This window comes from Eretmochelys imbricata, chromosome 16, assembly GCF_965152235.1.
Source record: "Eretmochelys imbricata isolate rEreImb1 chromosome 16, rEreImb1.hap1, whole genome shotgun sequence".
In the NCBI taxonomy this organism is placed as follows: Eukaryota; Metazoa; Chordata; order Testudines; family Cheloniidae; genus Eretmochelys; species Eretmochelys imbricata.
The window spans coordinates 15,746,661-15,773,979 of record NC_135587.1 but is presented as its reverse complement, the minus strand read 5'-3'; the positions used below and the strand labels follow the sequence as shown (position 1 = coordinate 15,773,979).

Here is a 27,319-nt window from a genome sequence, read left to right as displayed (position 1 = left end):
ATATCAGGGCTGGAAGGGACCTCAGGAGGTCATCTAGTCCAACCCCCTGCTCAATGCAGGACTGATCCCTGATTTTTGCCCTGATCCCTAAATGGCCCCCTCGAGGATTGAACTCACAACCCTGGGTTTAGGGGGCCAATGCTCAAACCCCTGAGCTATCCCTCCTCCCCTGCTTCTAGCCGCAGAGGACACAGGAGGAACAGGGAGCCTCTCACCAAAGCTCTAACAGAACATTTGGGGCTTTCCCTTTCAGGCTCGCGGGGGGGGGCTGTGGAGAGCAGGCTCAGGGCCGGGGCTGGGTGTCCCTCCAGCAGGGGCTCTGGGGCCATCTGCCGCTAGACCGCCCAGAGCGCTGGGTGCTCTACCCCGCAGCACGGCCCGGCGCTTCGGCCTGCTGAGCCCAGGCAGCTACTGCAGCCTTGACCGCGTGTCGTGACACGTGACCTGCCGCGCAGCGTGCTCGCGGGCCTGGGGTCAAAGGGGAACCGGTCTGTCACGTGACAGTCAATGCCTCTGTTTCCAAAATGGCCGCCGCCTCCCGCCCGCTCTCTCAACCCTGGCGAAGGCCTCTGCCCACAATCAAGATGGCGGCGGCGGCGGAAGCGGTTAGTCCGGATGCGGAAGCGCTGGGGCTGGGTCGGGGTGGCGGCTGGCAGGGTCGGGGCTGTGGGGGCCTGGCGGAGGGGGGTATGAAGCTGCTGCGGGTGCCGCTGGGGGCTGCCCTGGGCCTCGTGTTGCTGCTGAGCCCGGTGCAGACGGTGGAGCCCATCAGCCTCGGGCTGGCGCTGGCTGGCGCCGCCTCAGCGCTCACCGGCCTCATCTCCTACCCCCGCCTCTACTGCTACTTCAGGGAGTGCTGCCTCCAGCGGGAGGGGGCCCGGGCGGGCGCAGGTACGGGGGGTGGGGTTGGCAGTTATGGGGTAAGCACAGGGTTGGGGAGGGCTTGAGAGTTGTCGCGGTGGGGTGGAGTTGAGCTTGAGGGCTCTTTATGTGGGGGAAGGATCAGGGGCCCCGAGGAAGATGCACCCTGAGAGAGGGGGTCAGGGCAGGGTCGCTGGGGAGAGGGATATGGGGCAGCAGGCAGAGGAACGTGGTGAGGAGCAGGGACAGGCGATTAGAGGTTGGATGCCAAGGAGGCTGTTTTGGGGGGCTCTAGGGAAGATGAAGGGAGGACTGGGCTCTGCCTTCTTCTAAAGGGATGTGTGGCTGCTTCCAGATGGAAGGAGGGAGAGTAAAAGGGGGTATGATTATCTCCACAGGAACATGGCGTAGTGTTTGGCAGCTGGAACCAGAGCATCACATGCTAGGGTCTGTAGTCTCCACTGGTCATATCTATATATTAAAGAGAAAAGTGGTTGCTCTGTTCTAGTCAGGGTAGCTCTTTGATCCCCCCGGCAGCTGCCCTGGGATGAGCAAAGTTTGGGCATCCTGAGATAATGTTATTAAAGGGTCCTCTGTATTGAAGCAGCTTAGAAACGCTAAAACTTGTCACCGTCTTTTATACTTATCTGATTGGTGTCTTCTTCATTCAGCGCTCCAGGAGGATTTGGACAAGAAACTGTTTGGCCAGCACCTCGTGAAGAAGGTGATTGTGAAAGCTGTGATTGGCTTCTTGAACAATACAAACCCCAAAAAGCCTCTCACCCTCTCCTTGCATGGATGGACTGGTACTGGCAAAAACTTTGTCAGTAAAATAATTGCCGAGAGTATCTATGAAGGAGGCCTGAACAGCAATTATGTCCATCAATTTGTGTCCACTTTGCATTTTCCCCATGCACATAGTGTTGGCCACTACAAGGTAAGAGTGTATTTTGGAGCTCATCATAGGGAAGTGTGATTGTATTAGTTTATAAAGGTTATGGGATCGGGAGTACTAGCAAGTGAAGACTTTTTATCTGAAACAGTAAAATACAATGTATGTCGAGTCTGAAGTGCAAATGTGTATACCGTAACATTTAGGGACTGATTTCCCCTGGATGTAAAAAAAAATTGTTTATGCATCCTCTCATGTTTCTATCTAGAGGGAAAGGACACGGGTAGGGCATTAACATGGGACTTGGAACGGAGAACTGAACCCAAGTGTCCCACCACAGGCTTCCTGTGTAACTTTGGGCATGTGACTTAGTCTTTCTCTGCCTCAGTTTCCCAATTGAAAAATGGGGCTAGTAGTACTTTGTCCCTCACAGCGATGTTGTGAGCATGGATACATTAAAGCTTGTGAAATGCTGAGATACCACAGTGACAGGGGCTATATAAGTACCTCAGGCAGGTAGATATGTGAGGCAGCACGGTTTAGAGAAATACCATTGTTTGTGTTCCTGAATTTTAATCCTGAATCTACCACTGGGTTGTGTGAGAGAGTCTCTTCTGCTGTCTGCGAGATGAGGATGAAACTTTTTTTACCTAACAGGAGTATTGTGCTGATTAGTGAATGTTTGTACAGTGTTTTGAACATGTAAACACAAAATGTATGCATGCTGAAGACTTAAAGGAATGGAACAGTCTATACATAAGCTTTTAAAATGGAGAATTCTACTTTTTCTCTAGTTTATATGTTTCCCCTTGTAAAGCTTTCTATTGTCCTGCCCCAGCTGAGACTTTCCTAAATGCAGTGGGAGAAATGGATCTTTATGCTCTTTGTTCACTTACAAAGAAAAACTGCTTGTGAAATTTACCATGTGGACAGTGCTAGAAATTAAAGCCCTCTTTATCCAAAGCACAGGCAGTGCTGTCTTCCCTGCACTGCCTCACCCATGTGCAGGAACCAAATAATAGTGAGACTGGTAAAATGATGATGATCACTGGAGGTGATCAGCAGAGTCATTGTTGGTTTTAAATCAACTGTCCCAGTTCCTTTTCTTTCTCATTGCTAATCTTAAACGTAACATTTAACAGTGGGTAAACCCTTGTGCCATACAATAAAATACTTAAATGAGGTTAACCCCCTTTCTGAACAAAACTACACTTTTGAAAGGTTTTTAATCACCTCCAGTTAGATTATTTACTAGGGCTTAAAGCACAGGACTAGGAGTTATGATTCTAGGTTCAATTCCTAGCTGTTCCTGTGATTTTATTATGTGACCTTGGCTAAGTCACTTAATCTCTTGCTGACTCAGTTTGTGCAACATTCATTAGTTGGGTAATGTTTTGAGATCTAAGGATGGAATATGCTACATGACTGCAGAGTATTAGCACCAGAGAAAATAGTTTGCCCCACTGGGCTTCACTTTGTCCTACAAGCCAGATCACTGCTTTGTATTGATGTTCATTCACTGGCTTGAAGTATAGTCCTTTTTCATAGATACCTGGCAGACAGATTCTGGTAACTCACCCGAGTTCTTAAGGTTATTTTAACAACAGAATGCATTTCTGTTACTGTTCTTTTTATCATTGTTTACTGTTGACCTTTTAACCAGTTTTGGATCAAGAAATTCACAGAACTACAGGTACACAATTGAAGTTACAGCTTTTGAATGGAAAGGGGTGATCTAAAATCTACATATTTCCCGTGTCTTTAACGTGCTATTGATGGAAATGGAATTTGCGTTCTCCTTTATTTTGTGTAACAGGACCAGTTGCAGTCATGGATTCGGGGAAACGTGAGCGCCTGTGGCAGGTCAATCTTTATATTTGATGAAATGGATAAAATGCATGCAGGGCTCATTGATTCCATCAAACCGTTCTTGGACTATTACGAGCAGCTTGATGGAGTGTCCTATCGGCGAGCCATCTTCATCTTTCTCAGGTAAGGAGCATCTGTGAAATACTTGCAATGCTATAAACTGAATGCTCTGAGAAACACATCCAGCTGAAATCCTTTCCCTCCTTCACACAGCAATGCGGGGGCTGAAAAGATAACAGAGGTGGCATTAGATTTCTGGAAAAGTGGAAAGAAAAGGGAAACCATGGAACTCAAAGACGTGGAAGCTGGAGTGTCTCTGTCTGTCTTCAACAATAAGAATAGTGAGTAAAATTGGTTATTCCCGTGTCTAAAAATACTTCTCTTTGAAAGAGTGGTTCTGCATCTATTTCTGGTATTTGTCAACTGCCTCTCCTTTGGAGAACACCTAAGAAACAAATGTTTCAGTTGTAATGGTCCCAGTGGTAATCATGGGATTGCCATAATATTTCACTCTTTACATAGTTTGACTCTTCAACAGACTATATGCAACTTTTAAGTGAGATTATTTTATGCATCTTTTTGCTGCCTGTGGCACTGACCTACTATCTCTGATGAGGAAGATTGCCATTCCCCTTTCCAAGACTGTAGATAGATTTATTTGGCTCATAATTGGAGGGTCCACGATAAATGCCACACCCCAATCCTTCCTTGCCCTTCAGAATTGAGGGTGGATGGATTGCCAGCCTGAGTTAGTTTTCCTTAAATTATAATGGCATAGTTGTGTAGTTACAAAGTTATTTTTAAGAATAGCTTAGAAATAAACCTTCTAACAATGGAACCGGACTATTACAGCTCTTCAGCAGAGCAGTCTGCAGGATGACAAACTAAGAAATGCACTCAGTGACTGTTGTGTTAAACGATGGATTCTGCATCTGTTGGTTGATGTTGTTCTTTTGAGCAGCCTTAGGATGAGAGAGAGAGAGAAACTGCTTTTACCATGGTGAAAGTGCACACAGGTTTATTTACCAAGAGACAGAGAGAGAAACAAAAATGGCAGGGCTAGAGTTGATGTGAACTGGTGTGGCGGCAGCAGTTGCAGCTCTGTGTGAACTCCAGTTTTCAGGCAGGGAGGTGCCGTGGTATAGTCATGAAGTATTCAGACTGATGCTGTTTGGTTGCTGGTTTGAGATGGAGAGGAGTGGTGCAGTGTGAAGGACGTGGGACTGCTCTGTAATTTATTAACATTGTAGGTGACCTGGCTCTTGAGAAGTTCACTGTGTCTACAACACAGTATGGATAAATAGATGGTTTTTAAAAAAAATTTAAATCTGACTTTTTGTTTAAATTTTTTCTTTTTTTTTTTAAATCTATTTAAAATTAAACATCTGGTTATGACAACCTGTGCTAAGGTCTAAACTTACTATAATCTATTAACATTTAAATTAAATAAAAAATATTAAGCATTACATGTTTGCTGCCAAATTTTAAAGAAAGTCAAACCACTGAACTGGTGGAAGTCACTGGCCAAACCAGCGTTCATTGAAGTGCTAAACCAGCTTTTGACAGCAGTAGCCTCTTCAGCAGATGCAGAGAAAGTTGTTGGGTTTTTTGTTGGTTGGTTGGTTTTTACTTTATTCAGATAGGTCAGTTCAATGACTTTCATTCAACGAAAAGAAACCAATGGGAGTTGAAGAAACAGGAAAACTTGTTTTCCTCTTCCGATCTATGCGTCAGAGGATGACGTGTACTAGTTCTAAAATCCTAAAGGAGATGATGACGTGAAACAAGCAGTTAAATTCACTAACCACAGATAGTATTTTCTTTGTTTAAGAAATCAGTTTTAAATGCAAAACATTCTGATAAACATTTTGATACAAATCACAAATACATTTTTTTTAGTTAATAAGTGTATCATTCACCATTTCTGGCATAACAACAAATATAAAAAATAAAAATCTGAATAAATATAAATTAAGCTATATAACTGCTTAACTATGTATAGGTAACAGCACATCCTCTTAGTTAGCTTCTCCCACCCCCAACAAAAGCACCAAATTTAATGTAAAAGCTCTATTCAGTTGGAAACCAACCTGTTTTAATGGTTACCAACCAATAAGAATCAACCTTTCTTTAGGAAAGTAACTAAAGTATAAATGCAAAATTCCATTAAAACTGATTATTTAATCAAGTTTTCCTGCTTGCTGATTTGCATTGATTAAAATTTTGGTGGTTTTAAATCACTTTGATTTAATTCTACCCACTCTGCTGCATTGGGTTAAATATTGGGATATCTACTATGTGCATTTTAGTTTAACAGCAGGCGGTTGGGGAATAAAAACATGCCCTCGTAAACACTTGAAGGAGGCTTAGAGAAAATACCTGGGATATTAGCTGTGAGGAACCTACTTCCTTGGCTCCAGCCAAATTACAGAGCTTGTTTTGCCCAGCCTGGAAATCAAAATGACAATTTAAAAGATTCTGTGGCAAGAGGTCAGGTAGTCGTTTGTGGGGAATAAACTGAAACACTCATAGACCCTGCTGGAGGGTCTGAAGCAGAAAGGCCTTCCTAGGCTTCCAAGTCAGGGAGATGGTAAGCCATAGGTAAGATAGACATGTGCATGGCCCTTTGTTTTAAAATCCTCTTTGTTATGCTTTATTTCTACTGCTAAGATTAAACAATACTTTGGTTTGAAAAGGCTGTCTGGTCACTGTATTTATTGCTGGCCATGGGCTCCTGAAGGGAAGAACTGCAGGTACCCAAACCCTGTTGAACCTGTTAGAGTAAGCAAGGTTGATCCACCAGATACTGTGGCCAGGTCCCAGTCTAAAAGTGGAAGAATTGTAGGATTCTGCCCCAGGACAGGTAAAGGCTTAGAGCCTAACACCTGAGGGGCCGCACTGAGACTGGAGAGCGGGCAGAGGGGCCGCTAGCCTTGAAACCTTGACATGCAGCAACAGCTCCAATATGTGAGGTTTTTGTGTCCATCTTGCTTGGCTTAAAGTGAAGCCACGCTCCTACTATGGCAATGTGGGACCTTATAAAAAGAATACAAACCAAGAGTAAACAACTTTAGGGTGGGTAGCAGGGAGTTGTGATAAATGTATCCCCCTCCCTACTAGCTGTCAGCCTCCACAAAAGGTGCACTAACCAACAGTATTTTTTGCAGGCGGCTTTTGGCACAGCAGCCTGATCGACAGAAACCTCATTGATTATTTTGTCCCCTTTCTGCCTCTGGAGTACAAACACGTGAAAATGTGTGTCAGGGTTGAACTTGAATCACGTGGCTACATGGTGGATGAAGAAATCATAACCAAAGTAGCTGATGAGATGACCTACTTCCCCAAGGAGGAGAAAATCTACTCTGATAAAGGATGCAAAACTGTGTTCACCAAGCTGGATTTTTACTATGACTTGTAATGTTTACGATGCTGTGATCTGCAAAGGAAAAAATGAACCTAATCACGAAGTGGAGAAACCGAAACATTTCATTTGTCAAGCACTTTTTTAAAAAAAAGGAACATTGTCATTTAATTGCCTGATGTAAATAAGTGGCAAGACACTTGTCTTTTTATTCTGGGAGAGCCCTGTAATAGTCATATCTTCAAAAGACATCAGTCCTGTGCCATGAAGTTAGGGAAGAACTGTGCATGGAGCAGTCACCCCTTCCAGAGTATTGTCTGACAGTACCTATGATTTATCTCAAATCATGGATTGGTTGATCGTTACAATTGTTCAGTGGAACACAGATATGTACGTTAGACCTGCAGTTTTGATCTGGTTTTAATTAGGTTTTAATTTGTAGAAATGGTTTCCAGATGATACAGAATATTTTAATCAAGGCCCTTATAGCTGCAAGACCATTCCTAGGAGTTGTGGGTGGGGTATTTCCCAGACTGTCTTTGAGAGGTGGATATGCAGGTTTTTGTTTTTCTTAAAAACAACCAGCCTTGGTGCTTCCAGCTCTATTGGAACCAAAGTGAGGGAGTGAGCCCATATGTCCTTTTACCTAGCATTATGCAGTGCCATTCTTATAAAAACAAGGGTGTAAACTGTCCCTTCTGGTGCCGGACTGCATTAGCGATGTGGAATCCATCTCTGATAAGGGAAGGTCAGTGTGTGAAACAAGGCTGAGTAGGAGGAGGAGGAACTGCAGCAAAGTTGTTGACTGTATCCCTGTAATGGAGTTAGTTCCTTCTTTGGCTGTTTGCTGTGAAGTGTAGCTATGACACTTTCCTTTCTGGTAATGAAGAAAAGGGCTGTTTACTAAAATCTAGTGTTTGGCGTTTGTTTCATAGAATCAGAGTAATTGGAAGGCAGAATCTGTTAAATCCTATTCAGTCCATGTGGCTGCTGTAAGATTTTCTTTAGTTTCAAACTTTTCTAAATGCTGAAAGTAGCAGTCTGGGTAATTTTTCACCCCTTTCAAGCTCTGTGTGATTTAGTTTTGATCCTAGCCTTACAAGGCAGTGCCATGTGGAAAGGGATGAAGACAGCTTCAAAACTACCTGGGAAAATATTTAATTACTGTAATGCCATCAACTAAAGTTACAGCAGCCTATCTGCCAGTTTTAGTTATAATTGCCAACACTGTTAACTTTTTTGCATTTCAGTTTCTAGATCTTACAATTTCAAAATAAGATTTTTATAATTCCCTCAATAAAAGTTCTCACCAGTAACATTTGTATATGGTACCTCTCTGCTATTTGCATATATTGAAGGGACTGCCTCATGGTTACCTTTGTATGTAAATTTACCATCTTACCATGCTTATTCTGCCTTCTGGTTAGAGGCATTCTGCTGTGCTTGAATACAAACTTCCATGTTCATTTTTTGCGGCTAGGCTACAAAGGGGCTAGGTAGTGGAGAGAGACATGGTTCTTTAGCCATTGCTGAAAAAGATTAGCTAAGTCATTATGGTTTGCAATGTGAAGCAAGCGAGTAATTAGTGCAGACTGCTTGGGATTGTGCATGAATTTTCTAAAGCTATGCTAGTGCAAACCAGGCTCCTGTCTCTTTGTAAGAGGAACAGTCTTCCACAGGCTGTAGTCTCAACTGTATTCTAAAGGTGCCTAAAACACTGACTGAAATTGTCCAGCTGCTAGAGTAGATTAAAACCCCACTTCCTCTTAAAATGCCCACTTCTTATTGATGTCACTAGCATGGGTGACTAGTTACAGTAAGTGATGATGGCCGTGGTTATGTCTACATTGTGCCACAGTGCAGACCAGGGGTGTGTGAATTGCAGCAGGCACCAGGGTGCTGCATTATAACTGCTGTGGACGCTGTACCTAGTTTGCAGTAATGTAGTCCTCTTCAAACAGGACTATGTTTCTGCAAAGTAGATACCTTTTAGTTCATTCCAGCAGTGTCCACACGGGACAGTTAAAATGCAGCACTTGGTGTGCATTGCTTTTTGCACCTCTGTAGAGAAATGGAGCAGCAGGATTCAAGCCTTTCCTGTTTGTTCTTGTTACATTTGGATAACGTAAATTAACTTAAAACTGTTAGCTCATTCTCAGGGGTTCCCTTTAACCTGCTGGTTTCATAACCCCCCAGGAGCCCGAGTTTTTGAAACTCGCAGGGCAGACCAGCTGGAATAAGGGTGTAGTGCTCCAAACAGTCGCTATTTGATGGCTTCCCTGAAATAATAAATTATGAGGATTACATTCTACAAACTTATAGTGACATGTTGCAATTAGCAGAGAGGGGAAGCAAGAAACTTCCATCACTGGTGGTTTCCATCACTGGTGTCCCTGGTAGTTTCTGTCCAAGAAATCCTGCTCTTGTTTATATCACAATATCCTGAATCTCTCACTTTCAGTAGTGAAGAACATTACGCAACTCTGCCAAGTAATACTTTGCACTTCCATCCATTAGCGAACTCAAAGCACTTAATGCTGTTAGATTCCTACTGTGAGCATCTATGAGAGCACTGGGTGGGGAAGGGAGGAAAGAGCATTCGCCCTGTCTTGCATAGAACACCAATTTCCCACTAATGGTAGGATGTTTATACTGGGCTGCTGGCATTTTAACCCTGCTGTCTAGATGGAGTGTTTAAATTCTAGCAGCTGAACTCCAGGGGTACTACCACAGTACTTACACTGTAACAGTGGGGGAAATTGAGATCAAGTGACCTGGTCAGGTCTGGTGACAGTTAGGACTGAGATCCTGCTTGAATACATCCTATTACTGCTGAAGATATGTGGCAAGCTACATTTCTACAGATTGCATCATAGAAAAAACTGGCAGGAATGCTGAAGATTTGCTGTGAGAAGAGCAAACTTTCAGCCATTCTTGCCCAGTGGAAACAGGTAAAAATGCAACCCTTTCAGCTAAATCCCCACCTCAGGTTTATCACCTGAAAGGAGCATTACTTCTCTGACTCAGGAAGGCCTTCCACCTCTATACTCCTGAATGGCACCTTTGCAAATTGCATTGGTGTGGCTGAACTGGGGCACCCTGCTGTATTCAACAAAAAGCTACAGGGAGGTCTAGCCTATTCTTACCTGCTCCTTCCTATAAGGTATCTTTGTAAGTCAGTTGTTACTTAAAGATGGCCCAACTTCATCAGACCAAACATGAGTGGAAGGAACCTGAGATACCACAGCATGAATGCCTAGGTGTTAAGCAGCCGAATGGTAGTGTCTACCAGCTCGCAGTTCTTTAATAAGTCAAAAGGCAGCTGAAGGACAAAAGACATTTATTGCAGCTATGACCTTTTAGAGTTTTAAAAACTGCATGAGTACTTTACATTCAGATCAGAGCTACTAGACGTTTGTGGGTGCAGTGTTTAGAACCTTTTTGAGGAAGAGTTACCAATAAAGATAAAACATCACACATCAAAGCAACAGTCCAATATCCCAAGGTTAATAGCTAGTGTCCACTTCAAGTGATTGCATCAGAGTAAACAGTTTGTCAGTTATGACAAAACTGCATGCAAGGTTATAAAAAGTGTAACTGACTCCTTCAATTGCAGAGGTTAAGGTGAACATTTAAAGCTTTCTCGCTAGTAGTTTGAATAAAAACAGGCTTGATTTGAGACATTAATAAAAAGCAGTTTTCCAAACCATCTTAAAACAAGTGTCAATGTATAAGAGGGAGTTAATTCAGCAATTACATAATAAAATCAAGTTCCTCCCATGAGTCTTAGCTGCACTGATACTATGCTGCACATACTACATAGTTCACTTAATGTGTAAGTTAAGTTTTCTTATCCTCCATTTATGTAAAGGCACTTCCAGCTCTCATGTATGGCAGAGTAGGAGGGAGAAAAAGAGTTAGAAAGTTGAGTCTTTGGTGAGTAAGCTGCAATATGAAAACTCCACCCTTACTGGATGGGTGAAGGTTGATCCTCTCCCAGCTTCCTAACCCTTCAGGTTCCCATTTCACCTTGCTGCTGGGAACAAGATGTTTCACACTGACTGTGCCAGACACAGGTTCTCTTTAATAACTATTAAAAATAAGGCTGCGATGGGGGAAGATTGTTCTTTGACCATATTTCCCACTCCCCCCTTCCCTTCCCAGTTCTGTAGGAAAAGATTTTGTACTTTCACTTCAACAATCTAGTATAAAATAGTATCAAAAATAGACTATTCAAAATCATTTCTACTACAAGGTAACATTCAAGCAAGGTGTGTGTCTGGGGAGGGGAAGGGGGGTATTGCTGGATTACACAGCTGTGGCTTGGAGGGAATGTAACACCTTGTGGATTTCACGCCCACCACTATGCATAGATATTGACCTGACACATTGTAACAGTCAAACCTTCATGAATGTTTCCCCACTGAAAGACAAGACGCTTTCCTGAGGTGCTGTAGCAGTCAAACCCCTGGTGAACGGTTCCCCCTGCACACTGAAAGGGGCAGAAATACCCACTGGCAGCCAAGCACACAGCCACTTGGACTCCCTTTGATTCAAATTTCAGATGAGGAAGGGAAAGAATAGAGAGTCTTTTGGATAGAAACCATGGAGGGAAGCAACTAATTTCTCCCCAACCCCAGGTTTCTTTGAGTTCACCTTAACGTTCCACATCACCATAGCAGGAGGCATGAAGACAGCTTAGAGTCAGAAATGAACCAAGGTCCTGCCCTTCCATCCCCGGAGAGCTGACCCTCTAAGCACAACACTACCAACCTTCTCCAGAGCACAAGGAGTCCTTCCAGCACAGTGGCATTTGAACTAGCAAAGCATCAAGGACTCTACCAGTGCCGTTATCATGGACCCTGGGCACGCCAGCTGAAGTCCAGGCCAAAGCTCCTATTGGACCTTCCATGTGCTAGGAAGGGACTGTGGCCAAATGGAAGGATTCCTTCATTTTACTCCAGTTGTCTAGTAGCAAGGGTTGGAGGGAGAGGACGGAATTTTTAACAATCTCAGCTGTTAAAATACAATACAGTGAAGGCTGTATCCAGTGATGAATGCTATGCTCAAAGATATCTAGAGACTATCCCAGATTAAAAAGGCAACAGTTGGGTACTGCATGTTTAAGGAAGAGCATTGGGGTTTAAAAAAAAAAAAAAAAAAAATCAGTCATTCCTAGGATCCCTGCCACATGTCCCAAAATATTAAAAGTGCAAAGAAGACAGACTTCAAAATGCCATTAAAAGTGCTTCAACGAGCTAAAGGGGCACAGAGTTCTTTGTTCCACCTCAGTTCCATATTGCTCATAACCTCTCCCAGTAATACAGCAGCTTCTGCTGCACAAGCTTGCAGCCTTTATCAGAGTAGATTTTCTCATCTTTTGGGAAGAATGTCATCTCGTTGGCCACCTCATCGACGATCGCCTCGTTGATTTTCTTGCCACCAGACTCGATTTCTGCCCTGATGCACATCTTAAGATGCTTGTACTCCAGGGGCAGGAAGGGGACAAAGTAATCAATGAGGTTTCTGTCGATCAGGCTGCTGTGCCACAAGCCACCTAGAAAACATCAGACAGGAGGTTTGCTTAAATGGTCAGGGAGAACGTCTGTAACATCCTAATGACAGTTCTGTTCTCCATTGTCAGTAAATACTTGCTCCTTGTTTTCTAGGTAGGTGATTTTACTCAATGACAGACGAACAGCCCCATACCACTTCCAAACATGAAAGGCCCAGGCACTGCACCTAGGTCTTACACCTCTAGGGACATTATCTAAGATTTAGACTTTGATTCATATTGGTCACTTATAATGGCACTAGCTTGCACCAGGCGTAAAGCAGGAATATTCTGTACACAGCTCTGTCAGTGCACTTCAACCCTGATCTGCAGTACCCTCTGCTGGTCCAGGTACAGGTCTTCCCCTGTGCAGAGGTCTTTGATTTTACTGTTATCAGTGGAGCCCTACCAAATTCACAGCCATGAAAAACGCATCACAGACCATGAAATCTGGTCTTGTATGTGCTTTTACTCTATACCAGGGGTTCTCAAACTTCATTGCACTGCGACCCCCTTCGGACAACAAAAATTACTACATGACCCCTGGAGGGGGGACCGAAGCCCGAGCCCGCCTGAGCCCCGCCACCTGGGGGGAGGGCAAAGTCAAGCCCAAGGGCTTCAGTCCCAGGCAGGGGACCTGTAATCCGAGCCCCAATGCCCAGGGCTGAAGCCCCGGATGGAGATGCTCAGGCTTTGGCCCCAGAAAGCGTAAGCCAGGCCTGGCAACCCCATTAAAATGGGTTGCGACCCACTTTGGGGTCCCAACCCACAGTTTGAGAACTGCTGCCCTATACTATACAGATTTCACGGGGGAAACCGATGTTTCTCAAATTAGGGGTCCTGACCCAAAAGGGAGTTGCCGTGGGGTGACAAGGTTATCTTGGGGTGGGGGGGTCATGGTGTTGCCACCCTTCTGCGCCGCCTTCAGAGCTGGGCGGCTGGAGAGCGGCGGCTGTTGACCAGGCACCCAGCTCTGAAGGCAGCACCGCGCCAGCAGCAGCGCAGAAGTAAGGGCGGCAATACCATACCATGCCACCCTTCCTTCTGCGCTGCTCCCTTCAGAGCTGGGTGACTGGACAGTGGCAGCTGCTGACTCAGGGCCCAGCTCTGCAGGCAGCAGCGCAGAAGGAAGGGTGGCAACACCAGACCAGGCCACGCTTACATCTGCGCTGCTGCTGGCGGCCGCTCTGCCTTCAGAGTTGGTCTCCCAGCCAGCAGCCACCGCTCTCCAGCAGCTCAGCTCTGAAGGCAGCGCTGGCGTGAGCAGCAGCACACAAGTCAGGGTAGCAGTACCTCAACCCACTCCCCATGATAACCTTGCAACCTCCCCCCAACAACTCCTTTTTGGGTCAGGACCCTTACCGTTATAACACCATGACATTTCAGATTCAAATAGCTGAAATCATTAAATTTATGATTTTTAAAATCCCATGACCATGAAATTGTCCAAAATGAACCCTGAATTTGGTTGGACCCTAGTTATCAGGTAGGCAGCTATCTTCTAAGAACCAGGCTGGGATCATCTAACATCATTTTCACTGGGACCCAAGTTAGGTTATAAACTCAGGTCAATCCACAGAGGTGAAAAACATTGGGCATCATTTCTCCCTGCAACAAACATTCTGTTGGGTGAGGACCCGATCCTGAGAGCTGCAGAGTGCCTCCTGAAATGTGCCAAGCATCCAGTGAAATCAATGAATTGTTGTGCTCAGAGCCTGGCAGTATCTGGGCCTAAGTGCGTGGGAGTGCGAGTACAACAATATTACACAGTTAAAGAGGCAAGCTGGAGCAGCACACACCGAGCGAGGATTTTCTGTGGAGTTATGAAGTAAAAGAACCTCCCACTCATTGGGAAAGTAACTCACTATTCTTATTATTGAAGACTGCTACAGATAACAGAGGCTCCAGGTCTTTCAGCTGAATCTGCTTCCTGTCTTTTCCACTCCTCCAGAAATCCAGAGCTGCTTTATTAATTAAATCCCCACCGGCATTACTGTTCATGAGAGAAAGAGTTTAGTACAGACCCAAGACAGGAAGAGTCCAGCATCTCTTCTCTAGCAGGATTACATTTAACACTTGTCTGGTCTAATGTTTGTCTGCATGGCAAGCACTATGTCACTAGAATAAAAACCTTAAACCAATGCCAAAGTCATTTAGGACTAAATTCCACATTGTCCTTACAGCGTTGGTTCTGAGCCACAATACCTCTTGCTCAGAAGAAATGGTCACATAGCTCCCTCTCAAAAGAAATCATCAGCTAAGCACATGTGATGGGCCCTCTGAGTGATGCAAAGTAGTCTCTCCACCACCCTGTAGTGAAGCTCCCAGCACATGGAATGAGGGACAGATTCAGGATCTGATCTCCAATCTGCTGTATAGATTACTAGACTAGACTATCAGATTGGCCCACTTTAAGGTGTTATGCGCTACAGTCCTTTGCTGGATGGAGGCAGAATTGCTCAACTGTATCATAGGCCCTGCAATGCAGACAGCTAATGGACATTCTTCTTTAGCTCAGATAGCACATGCTTTTTGACAGAAGAATCTGGGTTCTATTCCTGCTGATGCTTGGAAGTTCTTCGTGGCCAAGACACATACCACAGTGACAGTGAAGGCGCAGGTGACCCTGGATTTGCCATGGTAGACAGACAACAAACCTGAGAAAGATAAAGATGGCTCTCCGGTAGGACACCCCATCAATCTGCTCATAATAGTCTAAGAATGGCTTGATGGCATCAATGAGGCCAGGGTGCAGTTTATCCATTTCATCAAATATGAACACGGACCTGGCACAGGCGCTCACGTTACCCCGAATCCACGTTTGCAATTGATCCTGGAACAAACGAGAAACACACATTAAAAAACTAGGTCCCACTTGTAGAAAGCGCAAAAAACACCTGGGAGGGGGTGTGAGTAATGATCCTTTCAATGCTCTGATTATATCCAGCTTCCAGAAGGGAGGAATATGACCACTACCTTCACATGCTGCTAGGATGTGAATCCTGTTCCAGTTATTTGATGAGAGTCACCATAAAGCGCATTATTCCTTCCAACCTCAGTTGAACAGTTAAAGCATGAAGATCGTGGTTCAAATGGAAGACCATACAGGGGAAAGGAAGAAATTTCTTCTACAGTACTACTTCTACCATCTACTTGACTAATAATAAAAAACAAACAACCATCAAAAATAGATTCCTGAAAAGTTCAGTTTTAAACATTTAAAGATGCTTTGAGTACGTAACTTTCAGTCTGTGACTATCCTTTTCATGGAAATTGCAGGGAATAAACAAGGTGATCAGCATCAGTCACTTATAAGCCTCTGAAATTACTGTTCCTTACAGTCACCTCATTTAGCTTGAGCAAAGGACATTTCACAATAGTGAAAGCTGTAAAAAGAAACGTGAAGGGTAACCCCAGGGGAAGGTAGGCAAGGAAGTAACTTTTAATCCTTTGAGGAACACTGAAAAGCAAGAGTAAACAGACTTGTCTGTTTCACTTTCCATTTCTTAGCATTTAACTCAGTGCTGTTGTGTTCCAGTTTCTAGCACTGCAGGGGAATATTTAGATTCCACCTCCACAAACTTATCAGTGAATGTTTGAAAATACACAGAAACACTAGCTGGATACAAGAGTTTGTTATTTGAGATCTTGAGACACCTATGGATTTGTACATCAGGAACCATCTAATTTCACAGGGTAGCGTTTTAATGATTAATATTTACTAATATCACCAAGGGGAAGTTAAAATTTGCTCTCTTACCTTATACAGTTGAATCTGATGTTCATGTGGGAAGTGTAGTGTGGCTATAAAGAGATGAACAAATTTGCTTTTCTGTCCCGCTTTGTGAATGCTTTTTGCGATGAATTGGCTGACAAAGTTTTTACCCGTGCCTCCCCAGCCGTGTAGGGAGAGAACAAGTGGCTTTTTGGGATTTGGGTTATTTCTGAATCCAGTCACTGCTTTCAGGATCACGTCTTTGGCAAGGTGCTGTCCAAAGAGTTTATTATCCAGATCCTCCTTCAGTGCTGAAGAATCCAAGGAGAAAAAGAACAAGGTCATTTGAGAAGAACAAAGATTTCAGAAAATGGCTTGCAAATTGAATGGCATCATTAATCCCATTTCTCTCTCTGGGCAGTCTGGTATCTTTACCCCACACTAGGAAACATTAGAGGGGCCTCGGTAACTGCGCTAGGAAAACAGCCCGATATTGATTTGCACTTACATCAAGGATCTCGAATGTTTTAAGAACGCTAATGAATGTGGCTCCCAGAATGTCCAGCTGCGGTACCTGAAGTATCGGCCCCATTTCACAGATGGGGAAACTTCAGACAGAGAAGGCAAGGGCTTTTCTCAAGGTCACGTTGCAAATGAGTAGCAGGGCTGGGAGTAGCACCCTGAGGTGCTGACCCCAGTTCTCCACTCTTTCCAGTAAGCCAGGCTCCTTCCCTTTGAAGCCCGGGTCTATCCCAAGCAGCTCTCCCTCCTCCCATGTCTCCTCCACCGGGCCAGCCTGGGGCTGCTAGTCCCCCAAGGCTCGCTGGCCGGGTCCCGCTCTGCCCCTGGTGTCCCTGCCCCCCAATTCCAGCCTGGAGCTAGCGCCCTCGGCAGCACCGACCCAGTCCCCTGGGGTTCGATCCCGGTTCCGTTGGGCCAGCCCCCCGCCTCGGCTCCCCCCGGTTCTGCTCCAGCTCCCCGGCCTGGTCCGGTCCCCTTCCCCCGGCTAGGGCTCGGCCCCCCTGGCCCGGTACCGGTACCGGTGGTATTGGGCCGGTCCGCCGCCCCGGGGCAGCACTCCACGAAGCCGCAGTAGAAGCTGGGGTAGGAGAGGTAGCCGGTGAGCACCGAGGCCGCCCCGATGGCGATGCTCAGGCTGATGGGCTCCAGCGCGGCCGAGCCCGGCGCCAGGAGCCAGAGCAGCCCCAGCAGCAGCTGCATGGCGGCTTCAGCTGGCCGGCCTCGACCGCGAGGGAGGCAGCGGCTCGCCGCCGGGGCCCGGTGGAAACTACGACTCCCGGCGGCCCCTGCGCCGCGCCCAGCACTTCCGCCCCGCGCGGCGCTTCGCCGCCATCTTTGTGAGGGGTGATGTAGATTCCCGTGCTGGAAAAGCGCGGGAGGAAGCGTTCGGGCGACAGCTACTTCCGCCCTGCGCGCACACGCTTCCTCCTGCCATCTTTGTGAGGGGCGGATGCAGGCAACGGCTTGGAAGGGGGTCGGGGGGTCAGGGATAGGGGCAGGGACGTATGTTCTGCCTAGACCAAGCCTAGGTGGGGCGGTGCGCTGGCTTCTGGCTCCATTGAGGAGCCTGGTTTCCCCTGGTTGTTTCCCATCCTCCCTGGAAGGGGGGTGCGTATTACAGCCTGTTTCCCTCTCAGCTCTGGGGGTGCTGGTGCCACCACAGGTTGCGACACAGCATCCCCTTGGGGCGCAGGAGACCAGCTGAAAAGCCTGTGTGTCGTCCCCTCCCCCCCCCCCCCCCCCCCGGCTTTGACGCCAGCCAGCGTGTTCTCACCTCATGGTGCAACACGATGACGTCAGAGTAAAATGTTCTCATCACAATCCCCGTTCTCCCACAAAGGCTCCCATGGAACGAGCTCTGCAGGTGGCAGAGTTGCACCCTTTCTCCGATCCCACAGGCATTCTCCCGCATGATGTGTCTATCACAGCCCAGAAGATACCTTCCTTTTCATGTAAAGTGTCAGCGCGGATACCTTTCCTCACCATGCACAGGAATAGTTTGAACCTGTCTGAACCGTGCTTCTCTCTTATTTGTTTACCATTACAGTTTGAAAGCTACACGTCCGCAGCAGAGTGCCCCGTGCCAACACCCACAGATGGGAGAGGTAAATCATTGCAGACTATTACAAAAGAGAGTAAACAGTGAGCCAGCCACGGGTAAATACACAAAGGACTTTCCAAACTGCACTAAATCCTACAACCACCAAGACAAAAGAGCCGGAGGGAAAATTTCATTTTAAAATTCCAGCAGTTGCAAGTATAGTTGTTTGAGGATGAGGGTGACATCATTGTGTTTCTTTGTACATTTAAGAAAGCAGGTAGCAACTGGTGAACTGACCGCTTGAAAGACAATAGAAAAGAGCGTTATAATAGACAAGGCGAGTGAAGATGGAAGCATGGATGAGGATTTCAGCAGAAGTGAAGTTGAGTCACTATTGTGCCCAGATCACTAGCCCCAGTCACCTTTGGTGTATGTTTAAGAACTCTGGGGCTCATTCTGATCTCATTTAGCTAGATCCAAGTCCAACTGAAATCAGCAAAAAGACTCCCCTTGGCTTAATTGGAAATTCACATTGGTGTAAATCACAAGTAACTCCATTTAAATCAGTGGAGTGTAAAAGGGTGTGAGATTAGAATCAGGCTTTCCATTTGCTCCCCTTTACTAAGCAAGTTTCATTTTGTATTTTTGCTTCCTCAGTTTTAATTCTGCAAGTTTTAACGGGTGTCAAACTGTCCAAATTAAGCGGCTTCTGCATTTTTCAGCTGTACATTTCCTCTCAGCAGACAAGTCTTTAAGTAACCTCGGTGTCACAGAGTCACCGGGCAATGCTCTGGAACTACTCCATACGAAGCCAGTCAGGACTCTGGGGGAGCATGCCTCCTCTCTGTGAGTATACTGTCTCCAGGGCAAGAAGCTTACACAGCTTCGACCTTCCTGGGTCTGACGTCGGAGCATTCAGTATCCCCTTCTCACACCGTGCACTTCCCACAGCAAGTCTGCACAGGCGTGGCTCCTGGGGAAGCCAGTGGGCCCTGCACCCCAATTTCACAGTCAGATGTGACTCTCAGCCAGCCAGTAAAACAGAAGGTTTATTAGATAATAGGAACACAGTTTGAAACAGAGCTTGTAGGTACAGAAACAGGACCCCTAAGTCAGGTCCGTCTTGGGGGCAGGGAGGCCAGATCCCAGGTCTGGGCCTCCCGCTCTTTCCCCAGCCAGCTCCAAACTGAAACTCTCCAGCCCCTCCTCTGGCTTTTGTCTCTTTCCGGGGCCAGGAGGCCACCTGATCTTTTTGTTCTCCAACACCTTCAGTTGGCACTTTCAGGGGAGGGCCCCAGGCCACCAGTTGCCAGGAGACAGGGTGTCAGCCATTCTATGTGCAGAAAGCATCACACTGATCCTCTAAGGCTCTGCAACAATCACACACCCTTATCTCACCACCTAGATACTTAAGAAATGCATAGGGGAAACTGAGGCACCCACATTGTATTCAGAGAAAACATTAAGAACATTCCCACTTCGTCACACTCGGTGTTTGCTTTTTTGTCTTGCATTCTTTTCAGTTCCATCAGAGTCATATTTCTTGTGCTAAAAATACTTCGTTGGTGCTTTGTCAGGGAGGAGTTACAAGGAAATGATCAAGTATTAATCCAGGGCAAAAATGTAGGTGGTGTAAAAAGTAGTTTTTCAAAACCTGACACTGACAGAAACCTTTCATGATTTGTTTGACTCAGTATAAAAAAGGGTTTATTGTTGGGATTCAAACATTCCCCTAGTGTGTTTGTAACCAAAACATTGCAAGAAGAGGCTAGAAAATTAAACTGACTTGCACCAAAAGCATAACTGACTAAGGTATCTTCATTATACCATCAGAGTGAATTGCAGCAAGGAAACACTCTGTATAATTGGTGCGTGTACGTTTAAGGATCTAAGTTGATGGGTATTTTGGCAGAGATCAAGAAACTCATCTTCTTACCCTCCCTTATCCTGCCCCAAGAATCTCCCTGACAGGATCCTTAAAAATATTGTAATAAAATGTTAGGGAAGATTTAAAAAAAGCTTAGAAGTGTGGGGGGGCTTATTTGAGCTCCAAGCTTTTTAGAGCATCATTCTAAACCATAGCACCTCTGGCCTATTCTCTAGCAAACCTCTGTCCATAACGAGAGTTTTCTAGATTTGCTGTTAAAATCAAAAGCTCACACAACCATCATTAATAGAGACTGGTGAGGAATTAAGTGGGCAAGCAAACCTGAGTCAGTAGTTCTTTATATTGGGTCCCTTTTCTTCTGTTGCTTTTGTTTTTCCTTTGTTCATATCCCTGGAAAAACAAGGCAGGCATATCTGCCCTGCCTACTCTGTACTGCCTCCCTTTGATCTTGATAGGGGAGGTTTGTCAAGAATCCAGAGAGATAATTAAGAATAAATACCATATTAATTTTATTTTACTTACAGCAGCATGTTTGGAAGGTAGGGAAAGGATGTACTGTATTATGCTGAGATGAGGAAGTTATCTTTTCTCTCCAGTAACAGTGTGCCACAGGCTTAGATATATTAAAGGGCAGTTTCCTGCCCCAACAAGCTTACAGTTTGAGAAGATACTGGTGGGAGAAGGAAAAAGAGACTTGCTTTCTCTTCCTCCTTGTCCTTGAGCACTTGGCCCTTCTAGGTATCCAGGTTCACCTTTGAGGCCACAGTTTTGCAACCTTTGCTAGAGTAGATTCTGTCTTCATTGGGATAGTCGGACATTGCTAAGGCAATCTTTATGATGAGGTCTTCATCTTCTTGGTGCCCTTGGTAGTGCAGCTCCTCTTGGATGCACTTTTTCACATGTTTATATTCCAGGGGCAAGAAAGGGATAAAATAATCCACCAGGTTCTTCTGGATCAGCTTGCTATTCCAAAAACCACCTGGGGATGGAGGAGTGGGAGGGAAAGAGAGAGAGAGATATCTGTCCATGCATAGCTGGAATAACCACATGTCACCACAATGTTTTGTTCTTCTACAAAGCCTGCTATCTGGGGATCTGAAAACACTCTACAAACACTATTTTACCTATGTGGGGAGGTTTACAGTTGAGTTCTTTAAAATAATTATGTTGCAGGAATATATTGCTACATATCAGTACTGCATGGCTCATTCCACAGAGAACTGGGGCTGGATAATATACATGGGATCCCATGGACCTCACAAGCTCAGAAGTACTCACTGTTCCTGTTATTGAAAATCTCAGCGGATAGCATAGACTGCAGGTCTGTCAGGGGAATTTCTTCTCTTCCCTTCTGCCTCCTCCAATGATCGAGCGCCACCTCTGTTATCTTATCCCCTCCTGCGTTACTGTTAGGAGAGAAATGAACCGGATCATCAGAATGACCCTCAGCAAAGTAGTATCTCAGGAACAACACAAAGGGCCAGACTGTGCCCCCTAGATCCATGCATGGAAGGAACCCTAAGTGGGTGAGTATGACTTGGGGAATCTATGCACAACTTATGAATTCTGTTCAATATTATGGACTCTCAATATGTATCTTTCTATATGTATTCATCAGAAGAAGAACTGGAAAGAGCAGTGAAGCAGTTACAAATGGGAAAGCTGCAGGAATAGACAATATAAAGCTGAGCTGCTAAAATCTGGTGGGACAAGTGCTGTCAAAGCATTAGGAAAAATATAAAAGATGGTATTGGAGAAAGAGAAGGTACCGGAGTGGCTAACAGTAACATTTGTACCAGTCCTGAAGGAAGGAGATCCTGTCACTCTGAATAATTGTAGAGGTATAAGTTCTTCTGGCTGACATGAGGGTAGGACAGGTTCAGTTATCACATATGGACAGACTCTTCTTGGTGACCAAGGAGAGAGTGTACAGCAAGGTACCTGAACCCGTGCAATCAAACTGTAGCCTGGTGAAAGCCTATTAGCACCTGCTTCTCCCTTTGCCCTTGCTGACTCTGTCGGGTCACAGTTACTCACTAACCATTGGATTTCCTTACTTCAGGAAGAGGAAGATGGCCTTGCCATAGTAGATGCCATTGATAGCCTCGCGATGACTGAGGTACGGCATGATGGAGTCAATCAGGCCATGCGGCATCTGGTCCATTTCTGAGAAAATAAAAAGCGACCTCGGACAGACACTGACATTCCCTCGAATCCAGTTCTGCAGCTGCTCCTGTGGGGATGGGCAAGAGGGTCGGTGAGCAAGGGGAGCTGGAAATCAAGATTGGAGCTGGATTATTTTTTTGTGGGGGATTCCACCGGTACTCTATCTTGGAGGTACTATTAATGTAATGCCAACGATACGTAAAGGTAATCAAATTTCATGTGTTAAGAGTCTCTCATTGACTTCAATGGGAGCAGGATCAGACTCTCAGTACCTACATGTGTGTTGGCAAGGAATTTGTCTGGATATTTCAGGTTTCAGAGTAACTGCCGTGTTAGTCTGTATTCGCAAAAAGAAAAGGAGTACTTGTGGCACCTTAGAGACTAACCAATTTATTTGAGCATAAGCTTTCGTGAGCTACAGCTCACTTCATCAGATGCATACTGGATATTGACTTCCATGAGACATTAGGTATTAACCGTTGCCAGAGGGTCTAATCCTGAACTCATTAAAGTCAATGGGAGCTTTGGTTGAATAGGGCCGGGGGGAGAGAGGCAGAAATACTGAAAAGATGGACCAATAATCTGATGTGATGTGGTAAATTCTGTCTCTGTATATGAGTCCTATAGATTCCTTGGGCTGTTGTTCGCTGACAGGATATAATCGGATAGAATAGGTCTCAAATTTGACCTACTTCCTAAATGTTATAATCTAGTGACGAATGTCTAAATCCTCTAAAAGAGTGCACTGTTTATGTAGGACCTGCAGTAATAAATTTGGGGCAAACTGTGTGCCTAAAGCAAGAACTGTCTTGAACCTCAGTTCAAACATTGAACCAACCCAAGTGTTTGGAGAGGTTCAACAAATTTGGTGAACTTTGTATCATTTTTCACTCCTCTCTGCACTGTCTGGTGATGTCCAGGATGGGGAACAGCGATGTTGAAATTCCCTGGGCACGTACAGCCCCGTATGTGATCTGCATGCAGGATTCCTGACCTATCCACCCCATTAAGAAGTAGAGTCACAAAGGAAGTACCTTATACTGCTTTATATGTTCAGCGTGTGGAAAATGCAACACTGCGTCAAACTGATGGACGAAGCTCCTTCTTGCTTCATGACTCTGGTACAGGTTCCGTGCAATGATCTTGCTGACAAAGGACTTGCCAGTGCCAGTCCAGCCATGGAAGGACATCACCAGGGGCTTCCTGGGCTGTTTGTCTCTGGAGTGTGCACTCAGTGCTTTCAGAACCACCTGGGTGGCTAGGTGCTGCCCAAATACTTTCTGTTCCAAAACCATCTGCAGGGCTGGAGGCATGATGGGAGGTCAGCATCAGGAAGCACTTCATTGACCCTCCATCCGCATGCTACTCCTGAGCCACAGATGGGGAAAACATTCCCAGTTAGTATTATCGTGGGGCCATTTCCCTGTATAATGGGAGCTGTAGGCACTGAGCTGCACCCTGTATCTAGTCCTCAGTGACTGTTCATGGGAGCCAAGCAGCTTGCACGGGATACCTGGAGACTCCCAATAGGAATATCACTGTAGCTGGTGCCTCATACATGGCCCTGGGATGTGATCCTGAGGTTCTAGGGGGACATGTTTGTTGAAATTCCTGGATCCTCTTTAACCATCTTGGTGGCACATAAGGTACCTAATAAGTGAGGTAAGACATGTCTCCCTTGCTCCCCCAGTTCTCAAAGAAGAGCTGACATTTCAGTGGCAAAAAGCACTTCAAGGTACACTGCCTATAGGCGGAGGGCTGGAGGAAATCTGTGTACCTTGAAGTAAATGGAGCTATGCTAGTTTTCACCAGCAAAGGATCTGGCTCAGAATCTGCATTATAGTCCTGCAGGGAAAGGGTTAATTAAAGGCCCAGTGTTACTGGTGCTGAAAACACAAGAAAGGGGATTTCCTAGGCTGGGAGGCTCATGGTTTATGGAAAGTTTCCAACAGGCCATTTATTGATCATTTCGGTTTCCACTTCTCGGCACTAATGTCCTGAAGGCAGGGCGAGAGCTGCTGTTCAACTTCCTCTTTCACTGCAGAGGCTGCTTGCTTCACAGAAATGAAACGGAGAGACTGCAGGGCTCAGAGGCAGGGTGAGCTAGTGGAGAAAGCCTGGGACTCTGAACCTAGCAGTCCTGAGCTGTTATCCGACCTCAGCCCTGACTCATGCATCCAACATTCTCACCAGTGACGCTGGGCCCTGCCCAGAGGGGCCATGGCCCCACCACTTTTTACAAGCGACAGGGGCGAGGGGGTGGAGAGGAGCAAGCGGGGGGGCGAAGTCTTGGGGGGAGAGGAGGTGCAGGAAGGGACGGGGCATCAGGGGAAAAGGGTGGCATGGGGGGGCCGCGTTTCATGCACTGCTGCCTCCCCACCCACACACACACACTTTTAGGAAGTTTCTGCCGCTCCTGGTTGTGAAGTGTTTGGGTGCTCAGCTGGAAGCAGGGGCATTGGGAGGATTAATTAGCTCACGGCCTTCAATTCACTCCTGGATTATGCCAGCATAAAGCAGGGGATTCCTGGCAAGGAAAAAGTCCATCAAAGGAGAAGTTGTTGTGACATGAGGTGTCTGCAACTTCTTCTCTGCCAGCAAAGACCTGTGGCATGGGAGGAGGGGAATGGCCAGCGCGGCTGGGGGAGGGTGGTCATGAGAAGGCAGCCTGCACTGCCCCTGTTAGAATCCCTTCACCTAGAATGCAATAGCATTCCTGAGGTCGGCAGATTCCTCGGATTCCTCCGCCCACGTCATCACTTTCTGCTACTATTACCTGGGATGTCCAGGGTGTCCTTCATGTTGCAGCACTCCAGGAAGCGGCACTTGAGCCAGGAGGCAGGGGAGAAGAGCTGCCACATGACAGCTGCCCCGCAGAAAGCAAGTGAGGTGGTGATGGGCTCCAGAGCTGGCACCAAAGTGGGCGCCAGAGCGAAGAATCCAGCCACGTTCAGAAGCTTCATGGCAGGAGTTGAATGACAGCCTGGCTCGGTGAAAGCAAAGGGGAAAGCATCAGAACGTGACTTCCTGATGTGTTTCTGCAATCTCAGGCTGTTCTGAGAGCTGGAGGCTAGTTCCCATTAGCCTGGGTAAGCCACTGATGCAATAACAAGAGTTGAGTCATCATCACATTATTATATTTGGTGTTAGCCTAAGAGGAAAGTCCCATCCTGAGCCGGGTTATGTCCCTGTTGGGGAGTGTGTGTGGGGAGTGGCGAGCTTCTTCGACCCACTCCTTCATGCTCTCGTGCAGCAGCTGAACAGGATCCCAGCCTCGAGATTTCTAGAGGGAGCTGTTAGTGTGTCTACTGCCACGCTGTGGGCTCATGCCTCACTGGGCATAGCAGGCCCTCAAGACCCTGCACGTTTGCAGCTTGATCCCATGAGGTGCTGAGCTCCTTGAATCCCACTGACTTCTGCAGGAGTGGAGGGCTCTCAGCACCTTGCAGGACTGAACCTTTCGCCAGCAGATACCGGGGGGAGAGCATCTTGTTCCTTTTTAAAGTGAAGCCCTCTACAGAGCAGGTTCCCTTGGCAGCACGGCCCCGGCAAGGTGTCTCAGGGTCATTCTGAGCAGCTGCAATCTCCATGCCCTGCATGGCTTGGTCAACTGGAGAGGATATGCAAAGTCCCAGATCAGGAACAGGACGTGTGTAGGCTCGAAAACCAGAAACAAACTCGTCCTCTGGGCAAACATTTGAAATCATTTCCTCTGCAATGACCAGTAAAGATGGTTGGAAAATGATTTTTCCCCTGTGGAAAAATTTCAGGTTTTGTAAAATGCTGATTTTTTTTCAACAACCCCTCCGCCGCAATATTACTGACAGAAGTGATTACTCTTGGTTTTGACTAAATCTGATTTTTCAATTAAAAAAGCTTTTTGTTGGAAAAATTCCAGCCAGCTTTACCAGTCAAGACTTGTGTTAAAGATTTGGTGTCTCCCTTTCACCGGCTGATGGCTGGGGATGGTTGCCTGCAATGGGGTGTCCATCCCACATAGGACTCGAAGGGGCTAAGCTAGTCATACAGGCCTAGTAACTCCACAGGCTGCCCTGGAGGAATAGCCAGGGAGCAGAGACTTGACTGCAAGCAGGTTCAGCTGTGCAGGAATAGGTGGGGCTTATACGACCAGGAAACTGGCAACAGACAGGGGCTGCTGGGAAAGGGGCAGTCACTCCCTGGGAAAAGGGAGGAGTGTTTGGAGTTGGTATATCCCAGCAAGTGAGAACCAGGAAAGGTAGGAAACAGTCCAGAGAAAGACCAGTGAGGGTTGGAAGAGTAAAGCCCAGAACTGCCAGATGGAGGGTCCTTGGACTGGAACCTGGAATAGATGGCAGGCCTGGATTTCCCTACCCACCATGGGGGAAGTGGCACTGGAGGGGCAGTGAACTGGAAGACTGGCTGGGTCACTATGGGGAGTGACAGAGACTCTGGGGGACTGTACCGTGTAAGGGGGGAATGCTGAGTGACCTGGCCAGAGGGCTGAATCATGAAGAGGATGCTATGGTTCTTGGAGTGAGAGAGGAGCTGCAGACCTGAGACGGTGTGACAGCGTGCAACCACGGAAAGGGGTGTGACCTCGAGAGCTAATCCCCAGAGTGACCAGGAGGAGCTGCCAGAGAAGCAGTGAGTGGTGCACCCTGTGGCATAGCCTTTTTACTCTCCTGTAGGGGCTGACGGTCAGGGAGAAGATCAGTAGAAAAGGAGAGAAGAGAGATAAGAGCAGGAGGAAGAGAGATGCAACAGACCAAGGGGAGAAATAGAAATGTTGAGAGGATAAAAAGGAGGAGGGGGATAGGAAGGGGAAGACATACAAAATGGAGACCTGAGCCAACAAGGGGAAGATGGGTACAGCCATTCCTTTGATTTCCTGTATTGATGTGATGGGTGCTAGGTGCTCTGAGAATCAAGGCAACAAGAGGCAGACAGAAAAACCTGTGGGGGGCAGGCT

The 27,319-nt window shown here is 46.3% G+C and overlaps 3 protein-coding genes across 7 annotated transcripts; 1 reads left to right on the top strand and 2 right to left on the bottom strand.

Annotated features, from left to right (window-relative positions):
• The first annotated feature begins 663 nt into the window (after positions 1-663).
• Positions 664-21,507, top strand: LOC144276203 (torsin-1A-like). Of its 4 annotated transcripts, none has more exons than XR_013348201.1 (6): positions 664-891; positions 1,533-1,798; positions 3,570-3,745; positions 3,836-3,963; positions 18,321-18,378; positions 21,419-21,507. XR_013348201.1 is itself a non-coding variant. In XM_077836141.1 (5 exons), the coding sequence occupies exons 1-5, from the start codon at positions 690-692 to the stop codon at positions 15,598-15,600; spliced, it is 888 nt and encodes a 295-aa protein (XP_077692267.1). In that variant the 5' UTR covers positions 664-689; the 3' UTR covers positions 15,601-15,694. The 4 variants fall into 4 exon arrangements, 2 of the variants coding, with proteins under 2 accessions (XP_077692267.1, XP_077692266.1); XR_013348200.1 differs by having other exon boundaries at positions 21,376-21,507; XM_077836141.1 differs by lacking the exons at positions 18,321-18,378; positions 21,419-21,507 and adding an exon at positions 15,485-15,694.
• Positions 10,307-17,512, bottom strand: LOC144276204 (torsin-1A-like). Its single transcript, XM_077836142.1, has 5 exons — positions 17,293-17,512; positions 16,298-16,563; positions 15,195-15,370; positions 14,403-14,530; positions 10,307-12,540 (listed from the first exon to the last, which is right to left on the bottom strand). The coding sequence occupies exons 1-5, from the start codon at positions 17,471-17,473 to the stop codon at positions 12,287-12,289; spliced, it is 1,005 nt and encodes a 334-aa protein (XP_077692268.1). The 5' UTR covers positions 17,474-17,512; the 3' UTR covers positions 10,307-12,286.
• On the bottom strand, positions 20,731-25,331 carry LOC144276205 (torsin-1A-like). 2 transcript variants are annotated; one of them, XM_077836143.1, is made up of 5 exons: positions 25,145-25,331; positions 23,403-23,671; positions 22,260-22,435; positions 21,481-21,608; positions 20,731-21,181 (listed from the first exon to the last, which is right to left on the bottom strand). In XM_077836143.1, exons 1-5 carry the CDS (start codon positions 25,329-25,331, stop codon positions 20,937-20,939), a joined length of 1,005 nt encoding a protein of 334 aa, XP_077692269.1. In that variant the 3' UTR covers positions 20,731-20,936. The 2 variants fall into 2 exon arrangements, with proteins under 2 accessions (XP_077692269.1, XP_077692270.1); XM_077836144.1 differs by having other exon boundaries at positions 23,403-23,736; positions 25,145-25,162.
• Between the last annotated feature and the right edge of the window lie 1,988 nt (positions 25,332-27,319).